Genomic DNA, 18,640 nt, shown 5'->3' with positions numbered 1-18,640 from the left:
TCAGAAGTACACTTAATATGTATGATTGACAGACATCGATTACTTAAAAACATACGAAGACATAGATTAAAAGACTTCTGACATATATATATGTCAACTAAAGTCGACAACAGTTTTCACTCGATCATTATTTTATCTGAAGATTGTCACAAATTAGTTATTTATTCACAAGTTAGATGGACATAAAGTAGAAGAACTCATTACTGTAACCGAAAAGATGATGTAATTATTATTATTATTATTATTATTATTATTATTATTATTATTATTTACATGCAGTACTTTTTCTAATTCCTATCGATTTTTTTAATTTTTATGCTTATTTATTCACAGACATCATCAATATGTTCAGCTAATTATTCAAATAATTATCATCATGTAGAATCATCATGTTCACTTAATGTTTCAGCATTATCACCATCTATATTGTGTTCTTCATTATGTTCTGCAAGTTCATCTGATCAAATATCAACAACAATTACACCTTCTAGTCATTTACATCAAGATAATCCATATCGTGGTAAACGACGTCAAGTATCTAGTCCATTAGAAGAGCATAATAAATTGAATAATGAAAATGATTTTATACAAACTCCATCAAAAAATCGACGTTGTTCAAGTTTCAACTCACAAAAATATCTAATCAATAAACAATTTACAGAATCATTAGATAATAATAATAATAGTAACAATAGTTCAGGTAAATAATATTATTCTTTTGTTATAATGTATAAAAGATCACATTTCAATATATTATTTCAATAGGAAAGAAAGAAGAACAATTCTCACACATCTAATCCCGTTATGGTCTTGAAGAGCCATGCTTGAACTAATAATAATAATAATAATAATAATAATAATAATAATAATAATAATAATAATAATAATGCTCTAATTAAGTGACCTGATATACTAACATTCATTGATGAATGCAGAATCCCTGTTTTTAAGTCTCAGTAAGAAATCAGGGATAAGACAATAAGTCGAATGATTTGTGCGGGAGCTGGAACACTGCCGGGGAGCCCAAATCAAAGCAAATGGTTTTCTTAGGAGGCCACTCGCCAAGCCTTTGACCTACAGGTCTAATCTATAAGGCAATGGAGCAACGTTAGGAGATGCAGTATCATGGTAGCCATTGGCAAACAATAATTTCATATGCCCTTTGTTCCCTCAGGATACTGGAGTTCATGTGCACCACTGGTTTGAAATCAGAGTTTTCCAACTCACCTAGTTGGATCCTCTATACCCATCAACCTGCTTGAAGTTCTGCACATTTTCTTTTCCTCATCACCATTTCGTAGACAACACCCTCGCCTCGAGGAGGCAGTCAGTAGGACCTCCCTTGTAGTAGCTGTATACACGTGGCTATGTGAGAGCATTTGGAGAGTGAGAGCTGACTCTCCTCACTCTCAATCGTATCAGGGCATTTGGGGGCTATATATAATTCCACGTAATGAAGCAAATAGAGGCTTACTATTAAGGAATCTGTAAAATCACATAAACTAAATGTATAATAAATGCGTACAAAATAAGTTTAAGTACTAATTTTTCGAACAAATTAATATCCAAATTCCGTTATTTTCATCTATTTTTCTCATCTTCGTTTACTGATAATTTTAAAGAATAGGATTTTAAAATAAAGGATAGTTATAACAGAATTCGTTACTTACTGTATGCGATGAATGTTTTGCATCCGTTTTCTACGATAGTTACAACTTTCAACTGAATGACAGAATTAGAAATCTGTGCACGCATTTAAATTCTTGGTCTAGTTTAAAATGACTTTACCCTTTCATATGTTGTCCTCGTTAACAGCTGTCAAAATGACATACAATCCCTAAGATTTCTTACCAAGTGATATGAATGAATAAGTTTAGTACCTTAGTTTGTGTATTTATTAGACGCCCCACAATCATAGTATTTCTCGACCTTAAGGCGGCATTTGACTCTGTTGATCGTAAGGTTCTATGGCAGTGTTTGTCACTGAAAGGAGTACCAAAGAAGTACATTAACCTTATAAAGGATCTCTACTCGAACACAACTGGTCGAGTGAGAGCTTATGGCGAACTGTCATCAGAATTGATTACCTCAAGTGGTGTTCATCAGGGCTGTCCACTCTCCCCATTCTTGTTCAACTTTGTCATTGACGTACTTTTAGAGATAACACTCTCCTCATCTAAATTTCCAGGGGTTGAACTTCTACCGGGAGGTTCACTTGTTGACTTAGAATATGCAGATGACATAGTTTTATTTGGTGAAGACGCCGACAAAATGCAGAGTCTTCTGACCACTTTAAGCAACAATGCAAGCATGTTCGGGATGCGATTCTCTCCCTCGAAATGCAAAATGTTGCTTCAGGATTGGGTTACATCGACACCCGAACTAGTGATAGGGAGTGAAGTAGTTGAGTGTATCGACCGCTTCACTTATCTTGGAAGTCTCATCAGCCCTTGTGGTTTAGTGTGTGACGAAATCTCAGCACGGATACAGAAGGCTCGACTAGCTTTTGCCAACTTGCGTCATTTATGGCGTAGGCGAGATATCCGTCTATCAACCAAAGGACGGGTTTACTGCGCAGCAGTTCGTTCCGTCCTACTTTATGGCAGTGAAACATGGCCGGTAAGAGTAGGGGATATTCGTAGGTTACTAGTATTTGATCATAGGTGTCTTCGAAATATTGCTCGTATATCGTGGGACCATCGAGTAAGTAGTGCAGTTGTTAGGAAACGGGTACTAGGTAAGGATGGCAAATCAATTGATGACATAGTGAAACTTGATCAGTTGAGATGGCTTGGACACGTGTTACGTATGCCCAACGACCGACTGCCTCGACGTGCTATGTTCAGTGGTATGTGAGTAAGTTGGAAGAAAGCTAGGGGCGGCCAAACCAAAACATGGCACAAGTCCATGAAGTCACTGACAAGTGAACTGAGTCATGTTGGTAGGTGTAGACTACCTGGTTGGGGACCGCGAGATGATAGCAACCGATGATTAGAGACCCTGAATGACATGGCTCAAAATCATTAGCAATGGGGCAGGTGCATCCACTCTTTGTGTTCTTCCAAATTTTGATCTCCTTATTCTTCCTTGTCTTTTTTTTCTCCTCTCAAATTTATTTCACTGTATTATACTCTTTAAGTAACATCTCCAAACCCTAATCTTCCCGATTACTGCTTATACTCTTATTACCTCTACCACTACGGGATTTGAATCGACAACTGCATCTCTAGGCTAATGTGGTGTGGCAACTCGAACTGATGTACGTAAGTACGAAGTTCTACGTTGTTACTGACTGACTGTGTATTTACTGGGCTAGTCACGTGATAAAACATTTGCGACTACGTAATTAAGTATCATATTGAGAATTAAATTAACCCCTTGAATGAAAGCCTGTCATTTATGTAAAAGGTGCAACAACTATTGTTATTACAACAACCATATGTGAACTGCATTTTCCCTGTTGAATAAATGCAGGCATTGTTCTCGTCATCCTGAGTTCGACCCCATATAGAGTTGTCAGTACTTCACTACTGCATGGAATTCTTCACTAAAAAAGAGTGTCTAACAAGTACTCCTTGTTTTAACAGCGATTGATCACGAAGTAGTGGTCGATGTCATTTTTATCCATTCCTTGAGTGTACTGATCGAATTCGATTGGTCAATTTGGTATGTAGTCACTAATCCAAGTAATTCAAAATCTTGTTTACTATATTTTGATGCTAGATGTTTGGAGGTAGTCATGAAAATACCCTTCTTGACCTAGGTTTCGTACTAATTAGTTAACATTTGTCAGCAAAGTGTACTCAAAATCTTTGAAGGAACTAATCCTCCTTAGTTTTTTTTCTTTCTTCATTCAATGACTTTTCAGTTGACACTCATCGATTATATAATTATTTCTTCAAATTAATTTTATTTTTTTCAAAAATTTAACACTCATTATGTAGAAGCAAAAAAGATATGTGTACATGAATATGTGTATCTATGCCAATGTATACATACCAGTGTTATTTCCTCTCTCTCTCTCTCCCTGATTTATTAATTTCTAGCATACTAATTAATCATACACATCAATGTACACGTAAAAAAGCTTTTTTTCTTGTTTACAAAAGTAATTAGATAATGACATTTCATTTAGTTTTTTTAATACTACTATATTCTTGTTCGTATATCCAGTAGTATAAAAGTAATCAAACTATTAATTAATAACATATTCAACCTATTCATCAAAATAGATAGTTTGACACTAATCTTTGTTTGTTTTTTTAGAATAATAATAATAAATTAGGGAAAGGAACATGAAATCTTAAATTCATTTTTTCTCAGAAAAGTCACCACAATAAAATTAATGATAGTTAAAATTATTTTTTGGAGGGATAAACAGACAGATAAGAATATAGACAGATGTATAGATAGACAGACATAAAAAGGCTTAAATGTGAATGAAAAAGTGAATTTTTCCTATTTTGAAGCTAATATATAGCATAGTAACTCACTGATGACAATGGTGAATGTGTCACTCCATTTCGTGGATTAGTTGAAGTTAGACATTAACACGATTGGATCCCGGTGGGCTCAGTGGTTTAGTGGTTAAGCGCTCGCGCGCGAGACTGACAGGTCCTGGGTTGAAATCTCTCGAGGCGGGATCATGGATGCGTCCCACAATAGGACGAAACGGCCGTCCAGTGCGCTTTCAGGTTTTTGATAGTGATCTATCTTCAATTGACTCACGATCTCAATTGTTGAAATTACATCAACTTATGTTTTACACAAATTCAGACATAAAACAATAGAGGAAATGAATAAAATAAAATGTGAAAACATGAAACTACTGATAACATATATCAATGATAAAAGAAACTAAAGACGAAGGATCTCTGTGTATAGGTTTCTATTATTATATTTGTTTTTAATTCTGATCAAAACTGGAGTTTTGATTGGTTTTTGTTGACATAGGAGCAGTTACTTCGATATAGACCTCAACTACAAGATGACTCTATTTTGAATAGCATATTTTTGGACATGTGTTAGTTAAATGTACCTGTATTCAAAGCAATAGGCACTGAATTAGAATCTGAGTGTAAATAACAATAAGAAACGTGCATTTTGAAATTTCATTGGTAATAAAAAATTTTCAAATATAGAATATAAGTTCAATTAGTTATAATTTAGAATAATAACACAAAAATGAGAATTCTGATAGTGAATAATCGAAGTATGAACAATAAGTATTTTCACGAATAAGGAAAAAGTAAATATCGGGGATTGTTAAGGTCAGATTTAGAATTTTGTGGAGATTGTAATAATTTTAACAGTTGAATTCATGAGTTGATCTAAGCTAAATCGTAGGCCCTAGGTTCGAGTCCATCGTGCGGGATCGTAGATACGCAATGCTGAGGAGTTTTATACTAGGACGAGACGGCCGTCCATTGCTTTTAGGTTTTCAATGGTGGTCTAGCCTAGATAGACTCATGAATTCAAATATTAAAATTGTTAAAAAATTTTTAATATTGAAGAAGGATAGAAAGTGGGTATATTTTCATATCGCTATATAATCAGTTTTAAATCATTTCACTAAATATCTGTAATTAATCATTTCTAATTAGTTTTATTCAATGTTTCCTTTTATATTTATTCAGCATTATTATTTATAATAAAAATCAAGTCAGTTTTCGTTATTTGTGGATCTATTACTTATGAAATTTGATTGTACGATCATTTTCTAATTAACGATGAAAACTTCTATTACGAACAGGAACTAATGTGAACTCAGTAGTACAGTCACTGACACAGAATGTTTTGATAGTTATCCCCAATACTATCGAGTCCAGGAAGTAGACAAGAGAGCTAGAAAAACTTTATGTTCTGAAAATCAAGGGGGGAAAGTTAAAAGGGAACAACTCTCTTTCTATGATAACATAACATGACCTTGGGACACAGAAAAATTAAAGAACTAAACACATCAACAACTAATCAGGGAATGGCAAAGGTTGTGAGAAACTGTGGATTGGAAAAAAATGTTGTCGCGATCAATATTACAATAAAAAAAATCACGTTTATTGATGAAAATGAGAGATTGATGTTGGCTTAACAGAGTTTCTCCGTAAAAACCTCTTGGAAAATATTTTTATTTTGTACGGTTTACTTTCGTTATATTTCTTCAGGAACTTCTTTTTTCACCATGATACCATCATTCCACTTGCCTCACATACTATTTATGTGCTCTCTATTAACTAATTTCTAGATGTAATTCTCGGAGTTCTGGTAGGAAACTGTGGCCAGTAGAGTTCAACCATTTCGATTACGAAATAGTTACCTACCTAGTGGATTGGGACATGGTTGAGCAATATCGCGAATTCATTGACACTAAAAATGTCAACTATTCGATATTAAACTTTAGTGATCTAAAATTTAGACATCTAACGCGAGACCTAAAGGTCCTGAATTTAATTCGCAATGAGGTTTGTGAATGCACACTGCTGATGTATGGTCTCATACTATAACGAAATATTGGTATTCGATGTTTCCTAGTTTTTAATAGTTGTCTAAGTAATATTGGTTTATGATGTAAACTACAGTATAAAACTATTTTTCTTTTAAATTTTATTCAGCAAATAAATACATATTAATGTACTCAACTTTGAATCATATTTATTGATGTTAGGATTAATGGAATTTGACGTAGATCAAATAATGAGCTCTGAATCTAAAAACAAATAGTTCAAGTTCAAAACTACTTCTTTATTTAATTCAAGATTTAAACCAGAAAAATAAACCATAGATCTATGTATATATTCATAGATTGAATGTAATGTGCTTTTTTAATACACCTCAATGACTCCTTCTGAACTTTATTCAACTCAATTTTAAATTAATATACAACATCTACTTAGAGTAAATTATGTATTTCTACAGGAATTGATTATGTATCTTTGTGTATGCACGGATACAGATTCACACACACATATACACATACAAGGAGAATATGTCTAAATACATCTTGTTTAATGTCGCTAGTGTATACATACACCTATTGAATATTTCGTTGGAAACAAAAATAGCATAAATATACCCTTTTTAATTTTTATTTTTTTATTTTTCAGAATATTGTTTTGGTTTAATAAAAATTCTTTTCAACGTAAAAAAACACAAACAAACTAAAGCATATTCTATCTGGTTTATTCTTAATTCAAAATAAAAACAAAATGAAATGTAACCAACAAAAAGAAAAGGTTATTTTACATTGTTTACTAATTAAAGCATAATTAGAATATATTGATTGTTGTTTATCACAAAATACAAAGAGAGATAATCATAATAAAAATGAGAACACTTAAATTTCAATGGAATATGACTTGAGTTATTGTTTGTTTGTTTGTTTGTTTTTTATCTATACTTAGGTGTACTGTTTATCTTTCATTTAAATTTATTGTTAGGAATCTTTGATAATTATCGGTTTCATGATCGATATTAGTATATTTCTAATAGTAATCTATAATGTTCATTCATATAGTTTCTTTTATCATCTTAAAGTGATCAAGAATAAAGTTCTGAGTATAATAGCATAAATTCAACATGTGCTCACTAGTGACTAGCTTCGTGAGGGGATTCTCGGAGTTCTAGTGAGAAGCCATGATCAGTGGAGCTAATCCATGTCGGGTAGAGACAGGTATCTACCTCAGTACAATGGAAGTTGGTCGCGCAATTTCGTGGATTGGTTGATGTTAGACACTATCACCATTGGATGCCGGCTCAGTGGTCCAGTTGGTTAAGCGTCCGCGCGCGATACAGAAGGCCCTGGGTTGGAATCCTGCGAGCAGGATTGTGGATGCGCACTGCTGAGGGGTCCCACAATGGGACGAAACGGCCGTCCAGTGCTTCCAGGTTTCCAAAGGTGTTGGTCTAACATCAATCGGTTCATTATCTCAATCAAAAAAATCATTTTATTTTGTTTGGTTCACGTTAGGTACTTACAATCTGTAATATTTAAAAATCATCATTACAAAATCTGTGTAAATTACTCACATGAATGAGTTTAATTAGGAGTTATTTCAATGATACCAGTATAGTAAGGGCGTAAACAAATTGTATTGTAAATATGTTTTGTAAATATGTACTTTATGTGAAAGAACATTCTACAACATTGATTGTAATAAGAGTTCAAACGGCCAGAAACTAATGATCACACAGTGAGTAAACGCTGATAAAAATAAAATGGGTAAAGCTCAATTAATAAAATATGACAACTAATCTGGAAGACAGTCGAAATAAAAAGACGTGATGATGTAATTAATTGGAAGATTTTTTTATGCAATGAAGGAGTATTTGTCACTCAGGCAAAGAAAGATTAATCATCATCACCTTCGCAACAAATGAATTAGGTTTTTGACACCTGATAGCAACGGCCAAAATCTAAATGTCATATATGATTCTGTGGATACCTGTTTTTTTTGTACATACAATAATCTTCGAACTACTGCTTCTCCCATAATTTCAACCTTCGGTTTTTTGTTTGATGTCTGAGACTAAAAGACTTTGTGAGACTAAGGAGCAGTTAAGACGGCAGCATAATGTTATAAGATGAAAATTATCATAACTATGTGATATATTAGCTCAATATCGTGCGAAAAGTATGATCATACATGCATATACTTGTTAAGCACACTTATATATGAAAAATTGAATGTCAATCACACAAACGGAATGCAAGAAGAAATAAGGTTAATAAAGAAAATAATGTGAAGCTCACTACACTGGATTATAAGTCGATATTACCAGAATAGATTTAGGCTGAGAAAAAACGGTCGTTAAATGCATAAAAAGGTGTTTGAGTTTTTCTATGAACAATGTTTCAATAAACTATAGCATAATGCTCTTAACAAGTATATGTGTAATCAAATTGTTCAGAATATATTACGCTAATATATAACACATAGTTCTAATACTCTTCATCTCCATACCTATTAATTTTAAATGAATATATATATTTTTTAATAGTTGAATTCATTAAAGTTAGACCACCATGGAAAACCTGGAGGCGCTGGACGGCCGTTTCATCCTAGTATAAGACTAACGGTGCGGGATCGTAGATGAGCACTGTTGAGGAGTTTCACACTAGCTTCAATTGACTCATAAATTCAACTATTAAAAATTACTATAATATTCACAAGACCCCTTTTCGATTATGTATATATTTCTTAATCATAGATACTCATTTTTAACTCAAATATTCAAAGTCGATTACGTAATACTTCTATGATATCTATCAATAGAAGGTTGTCAGTAGTTGAAGTGAATCAATCAATTGTATTGAATTCATATTTTATTGTGTTTTAAATATTACTCTGGCTTCATTCAATTCCATAAATAGGAACCAATAGTAGTATGAATAACAGCTTTTAAATGCATAATATGTATTTATACATAGTCAATCAAGTTGCTCAAATAGTGGTTCTGTTTTCCGAATTTTACTCAATTAATATTTTATCATTTCTTCATTGAGAATAGATTATTAGTTTAGTTATAGTTTAATTTAGTCATTTCAGCTTTTATTTATAATAATCAACGTAATTATTCGAAAATTAAGTAGTTACTATGTTACATAATATATATGAAAAAGAAGAAACTAGGTAAATATTTTAATGAGAGGTTAGAATTATAGTAGATATGTAAGAGTCAGTTGTATCAGGCGTACAATTTGGCAAGTCCGTCATCGCATAGCAGAAAGCCATCTATCTTGGTTGAGCAAAGGACAAGTAAAGCTGATCAAGAGTTCTATTCTCCCTCACTTGGTGGACATAGGTCATCAAGTTCAACTGAATAAAGCTTTTAAAGTTATCCAGCATATTCTATAACATTTAACACAAGGTTTACGAGTTCATCTTTTGCATATTGCTGAAGCCATTGGAATCCATGTTCACAAACCAAACTTTTGCATCCAAAAGAAGTTTGTATAACCACTCTCGCTACCTTGGCTATCGGTATAAAAGTGAGTTTGTAGCTGAACTTCGATAAAATTCTTTCCTTCAAAAATATTGAAAACGTTCTCTAATTTCTCCCGCTTTTGTATTTTAAATATTCTGAACATTTGTCTCTTGATTCTTACATAACTACCATAATTCTAACCTCTCACTAAAATATTTAGTCAGTTTCTTCTCTTTTATATATATCATGCAACATAGCAACTACTTAATTTTCAAATAATTACTTTAATTATTATAATTCTCTTCCTCCCAAATGTTCGATGTCATCTTGTAATCAATGTATCATTATATAATTATTACGTAAAATAGCTACTCTATGAGTATTATTTTATTTTCACAGATTGAAATCATGAGTCAGTTGAAACTAGTCCACCATTGAAAACCTGGAAGCACTGGACGTCCGTTTCGTCCTAGTATGGGACTCATCAGCAGTGTGCATCCACGATCCCGCACCACGCGGGTGGCGCAACTGGATTGGTTGAAGTTAGACATTAACACCGTTGGACGCCGGCTCAGTGGTCTAATGGTTAGGTGCTCGCGCGCGAAGCCAGTAGGTCCTGGGTTCGAGCCCCGCGTGGTGGGGGATCGTGGATGCGCACTGCTGAGGAGTCCCATACTGGGACGAAATGGCCGTCCAGTGCTTCCAGGTTTTCAATGGTGGTCTAGCTTCAACTGACTCATGATTTCAATCTGTGAAAATTTATAAAAATCTCCACAAACCCCTTCTGATATTATTTTATTGTTGTAAATCATATATATATTAGTGTAGAGCCATGATGAGGAACTAATTGAAAAGAAATATTTTCGTTCGACTCATTCCTTCTTCTTTTGTTTTTACCAAATGTCAAAATTGGAATTTTCATTCTTCCCATTTCATTCAATAGAATGAAAATTTTGCTAAAAAGTATTTAATTTGAAAATATTACTCTTCTCATTCATTGAAATAACAAAAGTATTAGTTCAACCATGAGATTGATCATATATAGACACTCAACTTAAATAACGTGGTTATGAAATGCTTGTTAATTAAATTTGATATTGTCTAATATTATTAGTAAGGGATTGAATGATTCGGATATTGATATTGAGGACTGAATTTAGATCAGTCTTTGTTGGTATATGTACATTCTATGAAGATTGCTTCAATATAGCTATTCTGTTGCAAGTTTTTTTTATTGAATAGATAGATTGTAACTAGTAGTGAAATCCATTGAGGGATGTTTTATCCTATCCTGGACTAATCAGCTGGTTATATTTGTTTCCCAGTGTTGATGTTCACGTTAAAAGTTAATGGATAATGTGTCGGTGTTTGAAGCGAAATGTATTTTGTTCAAGTATACATGTGAATTTCAACACTCGAATACATGCACATTCAGCTGACAACTCCTAAAAAGGATAAAATGCAAGTCCTGTATCCCAGTAAAAAAAACATTTAGTCTCATGTTTTGATCAATCATTACTTTCTTTATTCAAAAATAAGATATATTTGATTTATTTTCGGTACAAAAGGTTGTCTACAACAAAAAGAAGAAAGCGAAATTATACAAACAACTAATTAACTCGACTTTTGTTCTTTTCATCACAAGTGAAAACGAAAAAAACTGGTCTATTGGTCTATTTTTAACATAATTTCAACATTATCAATGACATTCAATGTCTACTTTTATTGCAGAACTTTTCTTCAAATGCGTAAGGAGATAATTCCATATTTCAAGTTGTTTATTTTCCTCACATCTCTGTTGTCATGACTTCTGCTAGAATATATATATATTAAGAGAACTTAGTAGAAAATATGTATTTTTGTCTTCCTTTGTAAAAAGGCGGCAATTTCCATGCTAAGATAGACATAGAACTGTTATTTAACCACTGAAAATGAATTGTATAATAATAATAATTTATATTCTGAAAATGACAATTACAGGATTCACGCCAGTTTACAGGCATGATCAATTTGATATAAATAGTAACATTAGACGTGCAGAACAAACATGTGATAGAAGAAAGTTTTAAGTATACTAGTTCAGTAATTGCTTAGGTAGTACATGTATTACAGCGATCCAATACATCAGCCGGGATTTTTTTAATATTTCTTAAATGGACAGCCTGTTGATTTATTACCGGAGTAATTAAGGTCATTTCGTGTGCCAGATCAGATTAATGATAATTATCTACAACTAGAGAAATTAAAACGAAAACAGAGAGCACGGAAAAACAAAGCAGTAATTATCAAAATATATGAATCAGGTCTACCTAAATGCGTGTGCCATGTGATATACTGTTGATGTTATTCAAATCAGTTAAACTTGCTAGGGACGGTGTTAACATAAAGTGACAGCAAGTAGGTGATTTTACTTAGGGAATGCACTAATAAAAATGGGTAAACATTTAAAGATCCTATAATACTACTTGTGGAATGAGATACACTTACAGGTGCTAGACCATTTAATGCATTTTCAGAGGAGCAGTATGCATCGATGCAGCGAACAAATAATGGGAGTGGTTTTATCGTGCGGATAGATTGTGGTAGGTTATTCCAGAGTCTAGAAAATTTACAGGTGAAGTAATTCATATAAAGAGATGATTTAGAATGAGTTTGTTTCATTAGTTCCAGGGAATTATGGATGTCATAATGAAAAACAAGACTTACCATAATTCGTATGTATACGTATATATAAGGAGATTGTGGTCGTTATACAGACAGTAATAATAAAAATAATAGTAATAATGATCGTAATGATTAGAGTATTCTTTTATTATAATTTCCTCTCTCTAAATACATTTTGTTCCATTGTTTTAATTACAAGATAAATACGTTGATTCCATAATTATTGATTGAATTCAAAATCAGTAATGTAACAAACATAGATGTGAAATGACATTACACTGCAATGATGAAGTTGTGTGTGAGAGTAGTTGGGGGGTTATTACCTTATATTATATTATTATTATATTATTACTTTAATATTTTTTCTTTGAAAGCGAGATCCTTTTTCCAGTTTACAATTTTAGAATTAGATTCCTAATTCAAATATGCATTATTTTATTTATATTGTTTTATTAAGATTGATGATATCAGTTCAGAGAGTTTTCAGTGCTATCAAATTAGAATGAAACATCTGTTCAATGTTCAACAGATTTTATTATTAATTATTTCTCAACCATCATCTATTACCTACCATGGATAACTATCTGATACCTGACAGTGATTGAACTCAGCTGGTCACAGTTTTTCATTTGAGCTTTTAGTGGCCCTTGGATCTGACTCCAGATCAGAAGGCTGCGTGTTCGAATCACGTCGGGCTCACCATTTTGGTGGCCCGTTGATCTGTCTCCTATTTAGATCGTACGAATGTTTGCTATCGCCTGGTCTCGTATATCATCGTCGACTTAAATCGCGTTAGTCAGATCAACGGGCCACCAAAAGCTCTGGGATTTCAATTTGAAGATAGTGAGTATATGATTAATGCCTGAATAGAAAGTTCCATGGAGATTAGAGGAGTGTAAATCACGAACTAATCTCAACTAAACCACCAATGAGAGCTTGGAAACACTGGATGGCCTATATTTATGAATCATTTTCCATGATATAATAAAAGTTTTTCATCTGAATTCTTTTCTTAATTTTAACAACGTTCATACATATCAACTAATAAGTTTAATATCAGAATAAACAACTGTCATTGAAATACAATTTTGTTGTCATTAAACTATCAGTATGAAATTACTATTTCAGTGGTTAGCTTAATTATTATTATTATTACCGTTACTATTATTGTTTTACCTACAATTGTTCTTTTCCAGTTGTTTCAATGATAACTACAACAATGTCAACGGTAACTTCATCTCCAAGATTGTGTTATTCGTCTTCTTCTCCAAATATTTCATTTGATCAGTCTATAATTAATATTCAAGTTGATAAATTAAAGGAATCTGATCAATGTACAATTAATGGTGAACATAATACAGAAACATTTAATAAAATATTAAATGATATTCCAAAATCATCATCATCATCTTTATCGCCTTCCTGCTCATCATTTACTTCGTTGTCATCATCATCGTCATCATCATCATCATCTGCATTAACTATCGATTCATCAATAAATCCTTCTACATGTTCATCTGATACATTATGGTCCAATTCAAAATCAACAGCAATACATAATATTGCAAATGTTGATAAATTAAAACAATTAAGAATTGATATTCAAGATTCAAGATATGAAGATGATGAAAATCAGAAAGAGGTGAATTTTTCATTTGTGTGTTTGCATGTATATGTATGTTCTTAGAAAATTGTTCCTCATTAGCTTGATTTCAAATGTAGTATTGTTTTCACCCCTTTAATATTCATCAAGAATTGTTTTATTTTATTCCCGAATCAGGGTTATGTTAACACTTTTCTTTTTTAACATGGGAAGGTATTATTATAACTTATTATTACTAAAATAATAGTAATACTAATACTACTAATAATAATAAAATAAAAAAATATACCTACTACCTCAACCCGTAAATTACAAACTTTCGGATGATATATGATCTAATATAAGTCACTTCATGAAAGAATAAATAAGCAACCAAATTAAATTAATAAAAATTTCAGAATGACAGAGAAGTAAAACAAAATTGTTATTAGAATTAAAACAAGCCTGATTATGTTGATGTTATTTGGGTCAGTGGTGAGATGTACATTTGTGTATTCGTATACATTTGAGTGGGCATCAGAAATGTGTTTATTGTACAGTGAAAGTTTAGAGCTGATTCGCACGTGTTAATGGTATACGATTTGAGCATGTTAATAAATGGTGGACATTCTTAAGGTCACTTCAGCGTCGCTCAAAGGTCGTCCATAATTTATGGTCATACCATGGTAACAGAAAAGATTAGTTATCGAAGGTAAGATTTACGAAAATCTAAATTAGTGAAATAAAGAGGTATAAGTAACTCAGTAGCTTAGAATCTCGGCTATGACAAATGATGAACTCATCTCCGCTACTGCAAACGATTTTGTGCCATGTCATTCAAAGTCTCTAACCACTGATTATGATGACCACGCTGATCCGAACCAATCAGTTTAGACTTGTTAGTATGACTCAGTCCGATTTTCAGTGACTTCATGGACTGATGATATGTTTTGATTTGGCAGCTCCTAGTTTTTTCCAACCTACTCCTACATCAAAGAGTATTGCCCGTCATAGTAGGCGGTGATTGGGCATATATAACACATCTCTCAACCTTTTAAGTCGACGGAGATTTACTACTTCATCAATCGATTCACCATCTTTACCTAGTACTTCATTCTTAACCCAGGGATTGGTAACTCAGTTGTTTCCAAATAAACGAGTAATGATTCTAAGATATCTATTTGAGGTACCATTGAGGAGCACTAGGCAAGTGTTTCGCCCTCTCATGATAGAATGAGATATGTAGGATAGATATAGCCAAATGAAATTTAATTACGTGGATTACTCTTTGGACATTATATATATAATCAGAAACAGTAAATTGAATTCAACTTGGCGACAATATATTGATTTACATTCCAGGTAGTTATCTATGATTTATGCTTCTGAAAAGAGCAAGAACAAAGATTCTAGCAGAATAGCATGAATTCATTTTATTTCGTAGGTTCTCGTCAGCTGCTTACAACCTGTGATATTTAAAATCATAATTACATAATGGGTTTAAATTGCTAACTGAATATTGTAAATATATACCTAATGTGAAAGAATATTCTACAACATTAATTGTGACAACAGTTCAAAAGTGGGTTAGAAACAATCGATTACATAATGAATAACATTGAAGGAATGTAGTGAGTAGAGTTCAGTTGAAAGATTATTAATTTGAAAGATGGTTGAAAAAAATAAAATAGAGGCAATGATGTAATAAATGCAAAAGAGAAAAAAAATAAAAATAAAATGAAATTTTATGGTGTAGTGAAGGAATATTTGTCACCAGGGCAAGGAAAGATTAACCACCGTCTCCTTTTGAATACATAGGTCAGGTTTTTGACGCCTGATGGCAATGGTTTCAGCAAACTTCAGAAGACTGGAGTTTGGCTGCTTACTAATCACCCTAAAGGATTGTAAGGTATCTACCTGATGTCCTGTATCAAGGAGATCCTATTCTGCTAGAATCTTTGTTCTTGCTCTTTTCAAAATGATAAAGGGAACTATGTGTATGAAATTTATGTTTCTGTGGGCAATATATCTATCAGTCTTTTCAATTCATAACAGATAGATTAGGAGTTGAACTACTTACTGTACTATTGGGGTTAAATACCTGAATTATCGATTCATACATTATTATCTTGAAAACGATCAAACTCAATGACCTAGATATATAAACCTTAAAATATCTAAGTATTTAGCATCTGATAAACGTTACAGTTAATACAAGTTAATGAACACCAAAGTTTCTCCAAACGTCTAATCAATCACGGTATCTTTACTTATTTAAGTATGCATAGAACTATCCAGACTTTATCATTTAGGACTAAACTAAGTTGTTTTTATTAGTATTCTTAGTTTTTTCCTTAGCTGATCTTTTCAGTCATATATGATGTGAGTTTTGAATGTTTATTCAAACAAATAAAAAACAATTTCCATTTACTTATAGGTAAATTCATTTGTAGTCCCCAGTGTCCTATCACCTTATTCTCCAATTCAACCAACACCTCCATGTTCTCCAAATTTCTCATCCTCTACATCTTTATCACCTTCATCAACTATTACACTTCCTCAGAATGGATCTAAAAGTTTTAAAAGTCAACAACAACATCAACAATCTACTTCAATGATGAATTCATGTTATAATAGAGATGAAACTTTAGGAGGATCGATCAATAATCGACCACCTACACCAGATATTCGGCGTAGTGAATTGGATTTAGCAGATTTATCCGATGGAACTAGAGTGTTAGTTATACAAGATACCTATCTACGTGCTGGTACTTTATATTTAGGAAAAGGTATCTTTAATACTACTATATAACAGTTGTGTTCAAATTTTTTATTAATATGCATAGAAAAATGTTATTCTAAATCATATATCCTATTCGTTTGACTGATTAATACAATATCTTCTAACTACCGAAATTGATGTCGCCTCAATCTGTGTTACACTTTGAATCAACTAACTCGAAAAAAAGTTGAATGGTGAAATTATTGCTTGCATGAAATTCCCTCGCTAAAAAACGCTAATCAGTAAAAGCAGCAAGCAGCAGATCTAATGAAGCGTATAACTGAGATCATGAACCGATCAATGTTAGACCGCCATTGGAAATCTTGAAGCATTGGAAGGTCGTTTCGTTCTGGCATGAAACTTCTCAGAAATGCCTATCACAATCCCGAAAACACAGGACTTGAACAAAAGACCTCTGGCCTTGCGCTTGAATTCTCAACCTGTAAACCACTGAGCCTGCATCCAACGGCGTTAGTGTCTAACTCGTGCGGGATCATGGATGTGCACTGCTGAGGATTCTCATGCCAGAATGAAACGACCACCCAATACTTCTAGATTTTCATGAGTGGTCTAACAATGATCGGTTCATTATCTCAAAACTCAGTAATTTCCACAGCCTTACACTGAAACGTGTGATATTAATGAAGTGTCCTTTTTTAATGTATACTGCTCACAATAGTAGGTTGTTAACGTGTTTGAGTAGTACTTACTGGTGACTACTGATAAGTTACATTAAACTTTTACACTAAACACTACATTATATCTCAAATAAAAGAGAATTGTAGGTAAAGATATATACATGATAATAATTTATTTCAGTAATATTATTGTCTGTTATTTTCATCTATTTTCAAGTACATTAACATAAAATCTATCAGTTGATAAGAAAATAAGAAATCCAATGAAATTTGAAACTATTTGCGGATATACACTTTATTCCCTAAATAGGTATCTGTAAACTACCTAAATATTAACTAAATGTCAATGGTTACAATTCCATGAATAACTGCACATTTATATAAAATATTTTAATGAATGTATTGATGATACTGTGGTGTGTGCTACTTATGTCGACATAAGTAGTATATAACGCTAGTCAGGAATAGAATGTCTGATAACAGAAAGTTGAGAAGATCGAGGAGGAAAGAATAGAAACAGGAAGCAATTAGTATGGAAATGCGGGCACAATAAAATCTGAGACAATTAATGAACATTTTGCAAATAAATTATTGGAGTATGGTTTTTCTATTTTATCAAGTAACTTTGTAATTTTGTGCTAAATATAATCGGTTGTCCTCACCTGTGTTCTCCTTCACTACAATATCACCACTAAATCGATAGAACTCAATTACAATGATGGGAATAAAACACTAATTGGTACCTGACGACTTGTTTTCGTATCGAAAAAGATCATTTATGTTAATTAATTACAAAGCCACATCTCCAGTTTCTAGGTTTGGTATAATTTGGATTAAGGACTTCATTTTAATATATTATAGTGCTAATCTGGCATTTAGTCTGTGTTTACCTTGGATATTTCTATAATAGACAGCTTTGCATTATTTCAATTTGTATCATCCACATAATAAGTTACTAAGTCGGAAGAAAATACAATTACTACAATTTGTGGATTTGAAGTGATTTATCTCCTGCTTACAGAAATATGACTCATATCTAAATATTGGTTAGTT

General features: G+C 32.6%; 1 protein-coding gene across 1 annotated transcript in view; it reads left to right on the top strand.

Moving 5' to 3' along the window:
- The window catches only part of MS3_00002690 (uncharacterized protein), a gene marked incomplete at its 3' end in the record, with an annotated part of 123,710 nt that overhangs the window by 94,068 nt on the left and 11,002 nt on the right, over positions 1-18,640 (top strand). Inside the window, exons 4-6 of the mRNA XM_051210299.1 lie at positions 334-700; positions 13,782-14,227; positions 16,605-16,956. Of these exons, the coding sequence (XP_051070276.1) occupies positions 334-700; positions 13,782-14,227; positions 16,605-16,956 (1,165 nt within the window). The remainder of the gene's footprint in view (positions 1-333; positions 701-13,781; positions 14,228-16,604; positions 16,957-18,640) is intronic.

The sequence above is a fragment of the Schistosoma haematobium genome, chromosome ZW (assembly GCF_000699445.3).
Source record: "Schistosoma haematobium chromosome ZW, whole genome shotgun sequence".
Classification (NCBI taxonomy): domain Eukaryota; kingdom Metazoa; phylum Platyhelminthes; class Trematoda; order Strigeidida; family Schistosomatidae; genus Schistosoma; species Schistosoma haematobium.
The sequence above is the reverse complement of the archived record's forward strand: the minus strand, read 5'-3'. Positions and strand labels throughout refer to the sequence as shown.